Below are 17,760 nucleotides of genomic sequence, written 5' to 3' on the forward strand. Positions count from 1 at the left end.
GAATAATATTATACAATCTCAACAAAATAACCGAAAAAATATTCTAAGTTTTTTCTTAACTCAAAATAATTTCCTAATTTTCGTGATTTTTCATTATTTTGTCAATTTTTGAACTTTAAATGCTTAACCACCAACAATATTCACTTTCTAATCGAACAAGATACTGAAGTTGAAAATCGAAGCATTATTTCAACTACTTATTGTGTACATAGACAAAAAAAAAATTAAAAAAAAACACATCATTTTAAAATCAATACATTCATCGTTCCACTCAGAATCTAAAAACTAAATTATCATTTTGTTTTATCTTATTTTTCTATTTTACAAAAATAAAAGCTTTAATAAATTCAAAACATGACATGGTGTTTGTAATAGTCAGTGTCAATGTTTGTTTTATTGTAATGACCAATTAATTAAATAATACCATTGAATATGAATTATGAACTTAATTTTAAAAAAATATGAATAATAATTGTAAAAAACTTAAAACACTCACAAAAAACATATAAGGAACCCTCAACTTTTTTTTTCTTCCAGTAATAAGAACTAATGTTACACTTTGTATTAAATGTTCAATGTTTTTGACAATGCAAAAGTTTTTTATCAACAATTATTGACAAAACAACAAAAAAATTCGAAAATTTAAAATTTCTAAAGTTCTCAAAAAGAGTTAAAATATTTTGAAAATTATTCCATGCATAGAAATTGGTAATATAAACATATTTTGGTGAACAGTTCAAGATATACGGTTATTGGTTTTTTAATTTAAAAAAAATAAGAGAATAGATTTTGTCGAAAACTTGGTTACTTAAAAAAAAATTAATTTGTTATACTTAAGCTCGGTAAACTTTAAGCGTTGTACGGGTGCGTAAAATACCGAAAATCGTGAACTTCGTAAGGCTGTACCATAATATATACCAATGGCTTCCCGGTAGTAGAGTTTTGGACAAGTACCTACATAGGTACCTACATAGGTAACTTATAATAATTCATATTGTAAATTAATTAGGTACCAAAAAAATATAACTTCTCAAACACTGTGTCTATTGACACTGCCGGGAGAATGTATTAGAATGTCTATAAACTTACGGACCAGTTCAGGCGCGGACTGGTAAAATAGGGCACGGGATGCTACACAATTTAAAGGGTAAATAACATAAATTGTTGGGGCGAATTTAATACATGTAGATTATTTATAAAATATTAATATATTTTATTTTGTTTTGAAAAAATATTGAATATACGTTAAACACGTAAATAAGTACCAAGTTACAAAAAACTTTCAATCAAAGTTGTACAATATTATAGATTACTAGTAATAGTAAGTTGGTAACAATCTGTTGTTCATTAGGTGTCTAGAGTCTTCAAATATATAATAAATAATATTAGGCAAATATATTTTAGGGCAAGGGATGCTGTAGCATCCCAGCATCCCAGCCAGTCCGCGCCTGCATACATTCAAATTGTAAACAAATACCTATGTTATTGATATTGATAAAAATAAAAAACTAATTACAAAATCTAAAATGAATGAAAAAAATCTAATTTGAATAAACATTTTAAAATGCACGAAAAAATCTAATTAATCAATTATAAAAAAGTCAAGCTAAATTTTTTTATCCAAATTACATTTTTATTATTCTATTTAAATTTTTTCATTCAAATTGATTTTTTTTCTTAATTAGATTATATAGGTTTACTCAACTTGCATTTTTATTAATCTATTTAGATATTTTTATTCATTTTAAATTTATTTATTAAATTATATTATTATTCAAATAACATTTTAAATAAAAAATGGAAAATGAAAAATAAAAAAGTCTGTTTAATAAAAAACATAATTCCTTTTGAATTTTTGTATTCAAAATAGATTTTTTTTTTTATTAAATGTAGAATTGTTTTATTTGACTTTAATTTTTTTATTTCAATTTAATTTTCATTATTAAATATAGATTTTAATCATATTCCAATTTTTTTTTATCCAAATTAGTTTTTTTTTATTTATCAATATAGAATTTTTCCTTAAAAATATAGTTTTTTGAGTAGGGTGCCAGCTATGAAATATGTCTGGTATGGACATAACAGGTATTGATAAAGCACGGAGTTGCAAATTTCATAAAGCACGTTGCAAATTAGTTGCAAAATAGTGCCATAGGTTTGTAGTAGATCGGGTAAAGTCGAGGGGCCAACTTCAAAACTTCAAGGCCACTTCATAGCGACCACCTGAATGACTTGAAAATTATAAGTAAGGACTTGCAAATACTTGAATATTAAAAGCTATTGTTAGGTACCATTTTCAAAGTTATAGGCAAAAAAATAGACTTGCAAATACTTGTTAATCATTAGCTTTCGTTTGATACCTATTTTTAAGTTCTTGATCAAAATGGGTAGGCTACGTGAAGTTGGCCCATCTTTACATTTTTTGTTTTCATAGTGAAAGTTTGGAATTGCAAATTCTAAATATAGGCTTGCACATACTTGCAAATAATTTAAAAAATAATGGCATGAATTTAAAAAAAGTACTTTATAGGTGGGCCAACTGTTTTTATCTGTGTCGTAGCATTTCTATGTTTTTGATAGCACGAACCAATTTTTGATAATTAAATGAAAAAAAAAACCTAATGTTGAACAAATTGATAACTTTAATTATATTCATATTATCCAAAAAATAAAATGTCAGGTCACAGATAAAGTTCTTCCCTATGCGTTGTGGAATTTTAGAAATCTTCTACTATAAATACAGCGGGAGTATAGTTGTGCCGCACATAACAGTTTTAATTTGGTACTACATTTGTAAGACGGAGACAACACATCGGGTGTAGCGTCCTCTACTCATCTCAATAACTTTCAATAGGCCTTTAGTCTTCAGTCTTTAATCTGCTGACTAAAATCACTATGTATATTCATTATCCAAGCAAACAATATTGCATAGATATACACCACTGAAAAGCGAAAACTAAATCATAAAAATGTGGGCTAGTGGGTGTCGCTCTGCTGTATAGTAGGTTACAACTTACAAGTGGGTTCATAGATAAGTAAACTTGAAATTATTATGCATACCCGCTCTAGAAATATGTTGTTACCTATATAATATAATATGAGTTATAGCTTATATTCAATATCCACGAAGCATTTTATATGCACTTTTTGTTATCGCTATTTTATATTTCTATCCCAAATCTCAATCCTACGTATACCATAACCATATTATTATGTTTATATAAAATGTATAATATTACATATAGATTATAGGATTAAATATACAAATATAGGAAGACTGCCTGCCAACAGTTTTTTCTTCCCTCGAATCTGAGAAAAAAAAATTATAAATAATAAAAACCTCTTTGACGAAAAAAAAAATTATAAACATGTATTTTTACATACCAACCACATGCTTTATTATTTATAGGTATATCTACTGCTTGTAATTCAAATGTATTTATGAGATGGGTATCTCTGAAAAACGGAGTTTGCAATTTGTACACCTATGCCTACAGTTTGGTTTGTATAGTTACAATTTTTCTTCTTTGATAAATGATAAATGTATTTAATTTTCAAGTAAACAATATATTAAATGGTGTTATGATTATTTTTTAAAGTAGGTACCTCCTAATAAAGGTATCAACTTAAATCATGAATAACTTTTTTTAATAGATTACCTGAATTCCTTATTCAGTTACACCTAGTACGGCCACTACTTTATGAGCGCGTCTATTAATCAATATTATTGCAGAACTCTCTATGTTGTGCGTTTTATTGAGTAGGTACTTTTTTAATTACGTTCCATAAAAAAAAAAAATTATGAATAGTTGTATACGTATTATGTTATTATAACCACATACCGTTTAATGTGCCTAATTACAATACTAAATTAAGGTTTTAAGAAAATATGTAGGTACACGGTATACCATATATCTACGACCTATACACTTCAAAGTTTAAATTATAGTACATTTATACATGGTATAGGTAGGTTAATACCTATGTGGTTGTATAGGTAAGTAGTATCATTATTGTAGCTATATAGGTAAACGCAATTATTTAAGTAATAATATAATAACAACGTGATTTTGAATAGAAATGCTAATTAGTTTTTATATTTTCATCAAGCGAATATTGTTAAATTATTGTCAGTGGTATTGTTGTAGTAATGAGATTTCACGCAACGGGTTTTTTTAAGCCACAGGACATGGCAAGAATATTCAAATTTATCAACAAAACCAGTTGAAGTTTTATTATTATAAAAACCAACGCATCGGTAAGTACAACTCTTGTATCGCTGTGTTCACTTCAAGAGTAGGTAACCGTTTACCTACACACCTATATAAATGTTCTAATATTATAATTTTTCGTGAGTACCTATATATTTTTTTAGCATAATATTATTAAGGTGAAGTACAACATTAGATAGGACGTACCTAACTACTACCTATATTATAGTATAGGTATACGTAAATAAAAATTGAGTTATTTTACATAATATAATTGACTCTATAATTTCTATAACGACTGCTCAATATTAATAATATTAAAATGATATAAGTACCTATAGTACTCTACCTAGTAGCTACTATAATATATTATGTATACTTATAGATGGATTTCTATTAGAAAAAAATGGTATTACTGTTAGAAACCTGACATAAAACGATCGAGTTACTTATTTTATGTTATAATTTATACGTAATGTGAATTAATGATTTATCACAATATTGAAGGACAATTATAAATTACGATACTTTTAATACTTACCTTTAAAATAGGTAGTAATCTTGAATTTGGATGAAAAAAACTCAAATACCTATAAGGGTTTAATAAAAGATTTTCTTATGATTCCATAGTTGTCTAATATGCATTATTAACTATCTAAGCGTGTTGGTATAAGTATATTTACGCTATACTATTCAGTTTACAGAGTGAAGAATACAGTAGCTACCGATAGCTTAAGCCTTTTTTACCATATTTTTTAGTTTGACACGTCATTACAAAGTTTACTACCTAAGGGCTAAGAAGGTGATCATCTGAATTCCTAAACGTAAGTCTTTTTAAATATTTATTTAATTTTATAAATAATTAAAACTAATAATATAGGTATAGGTAGGTATTTATTAATTTGGGTAGAATAGTTTCTTTAATGTTTTAATTATACGTATACCCATACATATTATTTATTAAAAATAGCCACGAGGCTGTGCCAACATCAGGCACCTGGATAGTGATCGATTATCTATTGACTATATTATTCGTATAATGCACCCTGTGTAAGTTAGTGTGTTATACTTTATACACTATAGGTGTGTAATGCGGTGTACCGTCAATTTATCGTAAGCAATTGACCGCGCGACAATAATTGATCCCAAACATAGCTGAATCACATATATTAATAATTACAACTCAGCAAAATTTAAATTTGATGAGCGAATGTGATAATTAGCTTGTGACGGAACATTTTCAGCGATACCCCCCCCCCCCCCCATTTTTACTCAGCTATCACACGGGTTGTGATATTTCAACGTTATTCCTAGTATATTTACATATTAAATATATAGTATATAAATGGTATGCTTCCTTCAATTTGCCGATCTATAGACGCATTAAAAAAAGAAGAGAGCGCATGAACAGATTAAAAATTGAATAATATGTAGGGAGCAACAACCCCCCCCCCCCCCCAAAAAAAAAAAATACTTGGCTAGAGCAGCTAAAATGAAAATAATATTTACCAATTATAACAATAATACAAATATTGAAGATTTCCTTCGTGGAATAATTGCCTATAATTTTCAATTGAAGTTTAATTTTTAGTGTTTTTCATTATTATATATACCTACCTTGATGATTTATTATTATTTTTTTTGTATTCGATTAAATGTACAAATATTATTTATTTACATAAAAAAATATTACATATTATAATTTTAAATTTTAAGTTTAATTTGTTTCATTTTTATATACCTACCAACATTTTTTAAACATTTTTAATCTAAGACGAAAAAATATATTTTTTAGCATACATGTAACCAGACTACCAGAGTTGTGCCAAATTTATTCAAATTAAATATGTATTCAAATTAAAATTATTACTGAAACTGTTATTTTGCAATCAATTGCCGTGCGGTAAATTGTAATATTGCGAACAATAATTTTCGGTAAATTGTTTACGATCAACTGACGTGTATCCGTGTAATGCAGATGTGTACAGTCCTGTGTTAACTTCATCGGCATCCTAATTAAAAATGCATATTTAAACATTTTCCGCACCCTATGGAACTTGCCTCATTTACCCCCCCTCCCATTGACACGACTCTGAATATTTTCCTATTGATTATGCCAGTAAACCATAGGAACTTATAGTTATGAACTTATGGTTATCGCTTACCGGAATAATGCAAGCCGAAAATCCATAGTATTTATATCACATTGGCATTGTGTGTAAATTGAGTTCGACACATACATATATTATAGTTTAGATGGCATCATAGGTTAAGCGTTAATCAAGTTTTCTAAATCTCAATTTTTAGTTTTTCGCGCCGAGTCGTGTGTATCATATAGTCCACACGGAAAACCCCATTATAATTATTTTTTTTTTATATTAATGAATTATCATATAAATAGATGGTAATTATAAATGTATAATACCTATATGGCTATTGCTCATTCGTTGTTTAAAGTCAAACGAACGTTCACATAACGCACGCTATACGATTTCAACGTTTTTATACGTTAATATTATATCGTAATATTATAAAAGCTGGTAAGTAGGTAATAGGTACGATATACTTTTACAGGATGTTACGAAGTTTAAAATAATAATATTAAGTATGGTGTTTATTATACACAGACTCCGGACACTATGTTGAATTTTTTGATTGCGGTGACGGTCGCGGGACTTGCCGTCGGGGTCACTGGCCTCGACAACGGGTTGGCTTTGACGCCGCCGATGGGATGGCTCGCGTGGCAGAGGTACAGGTGCATCACGGACTGCGAAACGTATCCAGACGAATGTGTCAGGTATCTATGTGAATATTGTGAATATATTATTGTGTATACTGCACTGTACCCGACGATAGTAACGACTATTAAATTCGTAAAATACTTCATTTTTTATTTACCATTATGCTTGATTATCGCGTGTATTGCAATGCTGACCAAGTTAGCACCGTAAACCTCCCAGCAGCGCAGTGAATTTTCAAAATATAACAAAGAAGAAAATTCATTACTTTAAGATGGTTCCAGTTGGTCAAAAAAGAAATCGTTTTTAGACCCTCCGCTGTGACAAGATTGTGAGACTTTAGATATGGTTCGATTTTGATGCTGTAAAAATAATAACATTTCTTAACATCTCCTCAAGAGAACGGTCGGGGCTTTTTTTTTTAAAGTTTGAATTTTTCACGATATTATAATATTTACAACATTTTTGTTCAACCATATAATATGTATTGAAGAAATTAATATTTCTAAACAATTCTTCGAACGTTCTTTAGAGGACGTGTTAATAATTATTGTTGGGATTGTTACAGAATCAAAATCGCACCAACGTAAGTCTCACGACTTCGTCACAGCCGAAGTATGTTTTTACTCGAAAAGTAACCGTATACTTTTTTCTAATTTAATATACTGACAAATTATGCCTGCGAGTGCGAGAACGCCGGTCCTTAGAATGTGGATACTGGTCGCGACGCTTTGACATACACTGTGGTGTGTGCCCACACACACTAAATATGTTAATTTACACTCACACACATTGGCATGGCCCGGTTGTACTGCCACATAATTTGCCTAATTCTTACTCCTTAGAAAATGACCGACAGAAACCCCGGCAATGGTCTGTATCACCGCAGGGTATACCGGCCGGCGGGTACCATAATATATAAATATATAATTATACATATTATATTATTATATATAAAATAAAGCGTATATAAAAGTATACAAACCGGCAACTGATCTACGAATCCCATTTTTTTTTAAATATAACCTAAAAAAATAAACCTAGTATATTTTAAACTAACATTAGACACTTTGTTCGAAGCCTTTATCTAATAAATAGAGAATTATTTATGTATTTTTTTTTTATTGGTTTGATAAGGCTTCAACTTCTGGGGTCATTCGTCATTAACATGTAATAATTACATATTGGTCTTAAGACTATTGGGATACATCATGTTTAACAGTTGAGGGAGTTGTAAAATATTTATTTTTTTTTTGGGTAAACCTATGTTTTTGAAAAATTGTATATATTTTTGGATTTTTTCTCACCAAGTGCTTGTTGCATCGTTTATGTGTTTTCGAGAATTTGTCTGGAGCTGTTGAACTTGGGGCATTCTAGTGTGATGAGTCTTATGGTCAGTTTTTTGTCACAGACTTCGCAGATCGAGCGGTGTTCTTTTGTTATGATGCGCAAGTGTCCAATCCAAGTCCTTGTGATAACAACTACTTCTTCGTGCCTGGATGAGGGTGAGGGGGATTTCCACGGGGTGGTTGATGTTTTGATTTCTTTGTATTTGTTTATTTGTATTTTAAGTCTCTTCCCACATGTCTTGCCAGTGACTTTTAGTTAGATTATTGATTTTTATGAGTGCGTCTTGAAATTTTATTTTATTTATTCTTACGGAGCTATGACATCCTATTGCTTTTATTTTGTATTATGAAATGTAATAAGTATTGAGACGAGATTGGTATTATAATAATTATGAGGTACTTAATGATTTTGTGTTCTGTGTTCAATATTAAATTATAATATTGTATAGTGAAAAGCTGTTTATGAAAGCGGCTGATTTGTTGGTCAGCGAAGGCTACGCAGACGCGGGATACAAATATGTAATCGTGGACGACTGTTGGTTGGCCAAGAACAGATCGGCCGACGGGAAATTGGAAGCCGACAAGACGAGGTTCCCGAGCGGTATCAAAGCACTGTCTGACTACGTAAGCTTAGATAAATCAATTCACCGATGCTTTCTTATTATAATGCAACCGCCAACCATATAATACGCATAGCAGGGTGTAACAGTTAGAACTGACTTTTGGAATAACTTTTGTTCTAATCAATATTATTTCTTTCTTTATAATTTACAGTCACTTGCTCTACACATATATTATACAAAAAATTTATTTTTATTTTTTAACACTGAAAATAAAAAATAATAAAAATGTTGATTTAAATTTTGTTGGGTAGGTATATTCAAAATAACCAATTTGTGAATCTGATTATAAGAAAAATTTTGATAGTAAAAACATTTATCTAAGTAAAGCGTGGTTTATTTTTTAGAATTTTTTAAAATATCAATATTTTTTTGATTAAACGAATTTGGAACGTAATAACTTTTTTCAAAATATTTTGCCCCTTAACTTGGTCTGTAAACACTATAATTTATACAGAATTAACACGCATTTAGGTATACAAAACAAATTGACTTGGTTTAATATTGCTTGTTTACACTCACACTGCTACAGGTGCACTCGAAAGGATTGAAATTCGGTTTGTATCAAGACTGGGGCGAGAAAACATGCGCTGGTTACCCGGGCGTGCGGGGTAAGGAAGAAATGGACGCCAAACAGTTCGCAGAATGGGAAGTCGATTACGTAAAACTAGACGGATGTTATTCGAACGTCAGGGACATGGACAGAGGCAAGATTGTTTATATACATATTATTATATTATGTATTCATATTATATGTCACTGAAATGAATTCAGTTCAGTGATTTAGCATTAAAAAATATATTCACAATGTCGCGATTTCACCGACTATACTTCTTTTCAAAAGAGAATATACCGGTCGGCGACCAATTTATGTCCAGCGGCGCGCATTCCCCACCGATTTCCCATCGTTTGCGTGATCACGTGGTTCTCGACGGGCCAATCGAATCATTCGACATGCGCGAAAGCGGTATATTCTCTTTTGAAAAGGAGTATAGATGTCTAGGACTGTAGGTATGATAGGCCGCAAAAGGTTCTAAACTTATACGTATTATAACGATAAGATATTTTTCTATACGAACAATGAATATACCTAGTACTATAAACTATGATTAGGTACACTTCCTTAACACGAAAAACGAAAAATAAAATGTCATAACTCATAAGATTAGTTATCTCATGCAACATCATACCTGCAATAAAAATATATAATTTATTGATACACTCAGACCCATCTATAACTTCTATACTTATAGGCGATCGGTTAAACATACATTTTGCCGCTCTATTAAAACCAACTCTCTCTTATTTTCATTATTGTACTTGGATAATAGTTTTTAATTTTCGGCGTTTAAATGACAAACTAACAATAACTAGCTTACGCGTCAACAGGTTACGTCGAATTTGGGCACCATCTAAACCAAACGGGAAGGCCAATGGTGTACTCATGCAGCTGGCCGGCATACCAAGAAGATAAGGGTATGCGTGTAAGTGTGATTATTTGCAAATTAATGTGATTTGTGGTTCTGATGAGGTGTGCAGACGAGATAAATGACTATATTGTATTATATTTTTGTACGTGCGAAAATACTTTACCTACTGTATTACGTAATACAATAGTGTAGATAATATAACACATAATATTATAATAGGTATGTACATTGTACATAATGTCAAATGCAATATTTTGATAAGTATTATACTTTTAAGTGCAAGTTGTTATATATTTATGTTTTGGTAAAATTGTACTAAACATATTATATAGGTAATATAACTAATATATATTATGCAGTGATCGTTGGGAAAGGGCATCACTCGAGTTTGAAGGGATGTTATTCTTACATGATATTACTGTCCTTTTATGTTATGAGTGATTTATTTAGGAAAATCCAATGTAAATTTATTCAAAATTCTAATGCAGTACCGCACTTGGGATTGAAAATCTAATGCAGATGGTACATTTTGGGGTGGGACCATAGGTGGAAGATTTATTTATAACCCCGCGATATTGCTTATACAATAATATATACCTACATAATGTTATTTTATCGACTACTGTGATTTTTTCTAAAATAAAACTTACCCAATCCCGGTTTAACTCTTTTTATTTTCTACCTATAAACAAATTGACGAATTGTTATAATTATTATAATATTTTTTTATAGTAGCCAATTTATTAGCTGTTTTTATAATAACAACAGTGAATAGATAAAAAAAAATCATTACAAAATTATATACATTAAAACTTTTGAATAGCGGACACTTCTATTCGGAAAAATGAATTTTATTATGTACATTAGTCTACCAAATTTAGTTGCCAATTGGCTTATTAATAGGTATATTATACATATTATATATTATCTAATATACATATTATTTATCATATTTTTTATTAATATTTAGTATTTATATAATATAATTTAGATAATATTAATATTTTACATTTATGTATTAAAAATGTGAAAAAAAATCAGAAATTTAAGTTAGTTTTTGTTTCTTGTATTGCAATTTGGTCCTTAAAGTTAGAGTGTTAGACTGAACCAATGTCAGTGAAACTGCATCACTTTTATATAGAGACAAAATGCTCACAGCTGCAGGTTCAATAACGGCAATAGGTACTTCTTTGGGTGTTATTTTCGCTTCGTCGACAATAGTGTCATCTTTCATATTATGTTTTGCATCATGTTCTCCATCCTCAAAGGCCTCAGAGTTATCATAATATCATTGCTTACAGTGTTCAATGATAAGTCTTCAGTTTGAAAGCATCCATGATTCACCCATTGATATGAATATATAATATAGTCTTTTATACTCTTGTGCAATTGTTAAATATACTGTCGAAGATACTGTCGAAAATAATACTAACCCACACCTATATTCGGTATTATTTGAGTTTTCTCTGTTTTTAATTTTGATTTTATAATTTTCATATCATCACGCGATAAATCAATCGTCAACTACTGTAATTCCCGTCAAGTGCAGATTAATTACGCGTTGATGGCTAAACATTGTAATTTGTGGCGAAACTACGGGGACATTGACGACTCGTGGACCAGTGTAACAGCCATTAGCGATTACTTCGCGATGAAACAAGAGTTCTGGGCTCAGTACGCGGGACCCGGACACTGGAACGATCCAGACATGGCAAGTTCGACATGCTCTATAATATTATAATAGTAATGACGGTGTTAAAATGCTCTGTTTATATATGATAAATACTTATATTATATTTGTATTATACGCATTATTACGTCCGAGTTTATATTGTATATTATCATTGCCGAGTAGACGAGCACAGTATAATCATAGCCCATATAGGTACCTATAATATGCTTTTCTTTTTGCAGCTCTTGATCGGCAACTTTGGCCTGTCGTTCGACCAAAGCAAATCGCAAATGGCCATCTGGGCCGTGTTGGCCGCTCCCCTGTTGATGTCCAACAATTTGTCTAGCGTATGCCCGAAGTCCAAAGAAATCTTACAGAACAAAGAAGTCATAAAGATCAGTCAAGACGCCCTAGGAATACAAGGCACTCGAGTGTTTAGAGTAAGTTCTTATAAAAACCTATAAAATATGTAAATATACTGCACTAATGTACAGTGTACACAACTATACAATAGTATAGTAGTATATAATATACAATACAATAATGGTGTAATTAATATATTTATTATTTACTATAACCACCATATTGTAACAAAATATTATATATAATATATACATATATATAAATACAGTGTCAGTGTAACAGGAAGACCAGACAAAAAAAATAATAATACTACTTAAACATAATATTATGAAAACAATTGTGAAAATTATATGATTAAGAAAAAATTTAAGAAATATATTCGTGTCAGGAAATACCCAAAAATAATATTTTGAAAGCCCCCTTAAGCTCCCCCCCCCCCCCGATCTCCACCTATGAGCAAATGATCAAGAGGATGTCACACCCGCATGTGTTGTCTCCGTCTTACAAATGTACAACATAGCAAAAACTATTTTGCGCGGGACAACTTTTCTCGAACCATATTTGTTGTAGAACTACCAAATTTTCACAACACGTAGCGAAGAACCTTATCCGTGCAACAGCTTACTCTTTTTTTTAATAACACTATCCAATAATATTTTATAAGCAAATGAAAAAAACAAAAAACCAAATGTTTAGAAGCAAATAACTTTTATTGTATTTATGTTATCTAAAATATGGGCACGCTGTTGCATAGATAATTTTCCACCCTATACTTTCAAAAATTTTGGAGCCACTACTACAAACACAGAAAGATAAAAGTTGTCCCGCGCAAAACAGTTTTTGCTTTGTTCTACATTTGTAAGACGGAGACAACACATGCGAGTGTGTCAGTGTGACATCCTCTTAAAGGCTAAAGCTTAATAAATAATATAAGTGTTATTATTATATAAAATAAAATGTGCAGTTATAATGTTACTGTATTTCAGGATAAGGGTATTGACATTTGGACCCGACCAGTCGAACCGGTTCATCATGGAAATTATTCTTACGCGGTGGCGTTTGTGAGTCGCCGCGAGGATGGCGCTCCCACTCCGTACAAAATAACTTTGGAAGACTTAGGACTGAAGCATCACTTCGGTTACACAATTAAGGTAATTATTACTAGTTAATATCATATTGACGGTTAGTTTTTTACTTACACATTACTACATTAGCATTCTGCACCCTATACTGCATACCTAGTGTGTTGTGTGTATACTATAATACTACACTATAATATAATCAGTGCCGTAACTATAGATCCAAAGACCCAGGTGCGAACAAATGTGTATTGGCCTCCCTGTTTTCTATATGAAATTAAATACAAGACAATAATAAAATTATTATAAATTAAAAAAATGAGAAAATAAAAAAAAAACATTTATCGACGGCTATGGGTCATTCGAACCGGCGGGCCCCAGAACTCTAACCTATGATTTTTACGGCATTGAACATAATGCATATTAATATACGCATTTTAATTGAAAGTGAAATTCTATGTGGTATTTTATAACACTGTAAACATTAATTATATCAGCAATATTATTCAATACAAATTTTATAAGTTTCTTACTATTTTGAATGACAGCATAAATTTTCATTTTTATTTCATATTCTGCAGAACTTCTGAGGCGGAATATTTTTTGAGAATTACAGAACATACAAATCGGAAAAAACAGTGGGATATTTCTGTTCCTGTAGTAGCGATATTGTTTTTTAATTACATCAAATTATATTTCCAAAATCATTAACACTCTTTGAGAAAATAATAATTTAGTTTATAATATATTATAATATTATATTGTATATAGGTACCTAGGTAGCTAGAACAATATGACTTATTACGTGTAGGTTAGCTGGTGTCTTATGTCTTATGTACCTATAATACCTATAATAAATTAATAACTACTTACCCTAAAGTAGTGGAATAATTATACGGAGGGGGGGATTTAGGTTCATTATCCTATTATGTCTTTTTTTAAGACTGGCACAGTGTCACCTTATACTTTAATATATTTATGTATTTATTTAACTGTTATAGAATTTGTTTGATAAGCCGAGCTCAAATGTAACCATACATTTCGCCCTGCCAAAGACTGTAGTCTGCGTACGCGTTATTCCGTCAGGTAAAATAATAAACCATAAACCTGTATACGTGTTTATTATTTATAATATTATTATATATTTATTTAAATCAGGTGTTGTGTTCTTGCGGTTCGATGTTATACCGACCAAGTTGCCCGGAGATGATATTTATAACGGCGCACTCAACAAAACCGTAACATTTACATAAATCCAGTTTTAAAAACATGATATAAGTTTACTTAAACTATTACTATATACTATACAGGGTGATAATTTTATCATGAAACACTCCTTATTTCAAAAAGTATTAATGTTTTTGAAAATTTTGTTTACATAGTTTCAAGTTGTTAAAAAAACAACGTTTTTATTATTAAAAATAATATTTTTAAATATTTTTTATCCTTATAATTTTTTTAAGTTTTTACTTTTTTGAATGACAACATAGAGTTTTAATTTCATATTCCAAAGCAGAATATTTTTCTAAGTATTTTGATTAGTAAAAATCGAATTTAGGGCGAGTAGTTAGTGAGTTATAAGTCTGTATTTAAAGTTTAGATGGGCGGAGTGGAGTGGTACGGGGTTACCCGCAAAATGTTGTCCACTACAAACACCACTAGTCTAAACTTTTAATACTTATAACTTATAAGTTATAATTCATAAACTACTCGTCCTAAATTCGATTTTTATGTATCAAAATACTTAGAAATTATTCAATTTGGAATATGAAATTAAAACTCTATGTTGTCATTCAAAAAGGTAAAAACTTAAAAAAAATGATTTTATAATTAAAAAAGTTGTTTTTAACAACTTGAAACTATATGTAAAAAAATATTTTCAATAATATTGATATTTTTTGAAATAATGAGTGTTTCGTGATAAAAGAATCACCTTGTATCATTAATGTACCCACCTATAGGGCTATACGATATAATAATGCAGTGAATAAACGATACGATTATAATATACTCGTAAGTAGAATAAATATAAAGACATTTTTAATGGTTGATAACCACGTAGTAACCTACCTGAGATATTCTTATAAAAACCTAAATAATTATAATATAGTATTGGTGAATGTGATATAGAAGGGCCGACTTAACTGCTTACACAATATTGTCTAAATTCAATATAAGAAGTTGTTGTTTGATAATAATTCTATGATGCTGTTTAAATCGCGTCGGTGTAAATGAATAAAAAAATTCAAAATATATTCACCTGCCTATGGACAAACTATACGTCTATACACATAGGTAAATAGTTATAACTTATAAGTACCTATGTCCTATATATAACTACTAACTAGTGTTGGGTAAGTTACTATAAACAAGTAATTAAATGAGTTTACTCGTTACTCAAATAAAATTGCAATGGAATTATTACTTTACTTTTCAAATAGAAAAGTAACTATGTTACTTTCTCGTTACAAAAAAAATAAATATATTTTTTTTTAATTTCTTAGAAATTATCATTCTACATTCTACAAGCAACGTAACTAGAAATATACTTTAGTAAAAACTAAAAGATATAATTGGAAAAAGATGTATAAAATAAAAAACAGTTAATACATGAGTACCTACATAACAATATTAATTACCATTATAACCGTTAAAAAATAGTATCATGCCAAATGGCTATAATAATTATTAATGTATAACCCTGCAATGTAAATATTTCGATTAATCATTTATCAGAAAGTTATAAGTACTGTTATATTATAATGTAAGCTATATATATAGTATTACAGTAGCGTACCTGCGTACGCAGGATTTTAGTTAAGTTAGGGTTTTAGCAGAGTAAATAATATATATTATTTCTTGCTAAACAGTAAATGTTTATGTATAATTGGTTATAACAAATATTATAGTTAGTCTCAAATTTACTCAACATTTAGAACATTCGAGTGTTTAACCTGGACACCTGGTCATCTATGGAGCCTCTTCGGGTCGTAATTAACGTGGTAATAATCGACGAATTATGGTAGACGTTTAGCAATGTTCTAAATCAGCCAAAAAAAAAACTGAAACTATAATTATTGACGTTTTTGTCATAATATTTAACAATATATTTATATCTATTAAAAATGACCAACAATTGATCGAATCTGTGTATTGAAACGATGGTAAATAAAATTTTTTTGTAAAAGGAAGAAATGTCGGGGGGGGGGTCAGAACCCTAGAACCCTGCTCCTGTGTACGTCACTGTACAGTAATAACCAGGGTTGCAATTTTATAGCACTTAAAATTGCATAAATATGCGCTATAATATTACCTTAAATATGCACTAAAAATATGCAATAAAAAACAACAAGATAATCAAAAAAAGGAAATTTATTAATTAATAATTTTTTAATCACTTACAAATTATTATAAGTAGAATCCAAATGAATTGACTTGCAACGCATTCAACGCTCGTTCGTTTATAATCGGCGATTAATAATCGCAGTAGAAATCGACCATATATTATTTATTACACGTGTCAGCAATTCAGCATGTGCAAAATCATACACCGACCCAAATAGATGCACATATTTTAAGTTGCATCAAATAGAATATTAATAAGCTATAAGTATAAAAAATTGTCTTAAGAGTTTTAAACAGAGTTATATAATAATCATATTTCGATACTTTAGGTAGGTACTACATATTATTATATATTATATAATATAGTCATGAATAAAAATATAAAATATAGGTACTTAATTTTTAAATATAGATGTTTTAAACACTAATTTTACAGTTATTATAGGTTTTTTTTGTAATGTTATAATATGTAACTGATGAGCCCCCTCCCCTTCATAAAAATTCCTAGATACGCAACTGGATTTTGCTCGATATTTTAACCTCTTACTTCCAAACCAAAAAAGATTAGTCAGTTATGATTTCACCAAAAACTTTTCTATGTTATTACGTACCTAATCGAAAAAGTCCAAAAAGTCAATATATTAATTCATCAACCATATATTTACTTAACAGTAAAGGCTCGGTCAAACAGAGAGCGGGCTGCCATGGTCTACGGGTACGCTGACCGCGGCGGGCAGCGGTCGGTTGTATTATTTTACAGTGCCCGCGCGGGCAGACCGCTTTCTGTTTGACTGAGCCTTTAGTACAATAGATAATCCCCTTGAATTCACCAAAATGTTTTAAACATGAAAAAACTAACATTTACAAAACAAAAATATTCCAAAATGTCAATTTTTAGTATTTTAAACTTAAGAGGACGTCTCACCCGCACCTGTTGTCTCCGTCTTACACGT

General features: G+C 29.9%; 1 protein-coding gene across 5 annotated transcripts; it reads left to right on the forward strand.

The window, feature by feature from the left end:
* Positions 1–4,213: 4,213 nt before the first annotated feature.
* LOC132950829 (alpha-N-acetylgalactosaminidase-like) lies at positions 4,214–15,516 on the forward strand. 5 transcript variants are annotated; one of them, XM_061022414.1, is made up of 11 exons: positions 4,214–4,351; positions 4,971–5,035; positions 6,839–7,008; positions 8,748–8,922; positions 9,451–9,625; positions 10,308–10,402; positions 11,898–12,059; positions 12,263–12,460; positions 13,370–13,534; positions 14,464–14,548; positions 14,621–15,516. In XM_061022414.1, exons 3-11 carry the CDS (start codon positions 6,851–6,853, stop codon positions 14,713–14,715), a joined length of 1,308 nt encoding a protein of 435 aa, XP_060878397.1. In that variant the 5' UTR covers positions 4,214–4,351; positions 4,971–5,035; positions 6,839–6,850; the 3' UTR covers positions 14,716–15,516. The 5 variants fall into 5 exon arrangements, with proteins under 5 accessions (XP_060878397.1, XP_060878398.1, XP_060878401.1 ...); XM_061022415.1 differs by having other exon boundaries at positions 4,264–4,351; positions 4,909–5,035; XM_061022418.1 differs by lacking the exon at positions 4,971–5,035 and having other exon boundaries at positions 4,269–4,351.
* Positions 15,517–17,760: the final 2,244 nt, after the last annotated feature.

This window comes from Metopolophium dirhodum, chromosome 8, assembly GCF_019925205.1.
Source record: "Metopolophium dirhodum isolate CAU chromosome 8, ASM1992520v1, whole genome shotgun sequence".
Classification (NCBI taxonomy): domain Eukaryota; kingdom Metazoa; phylum Arthropoda; class Insecta; order Hemiptera; family Aphididae; genus Metopolophium; species Metopolophium dirhodum.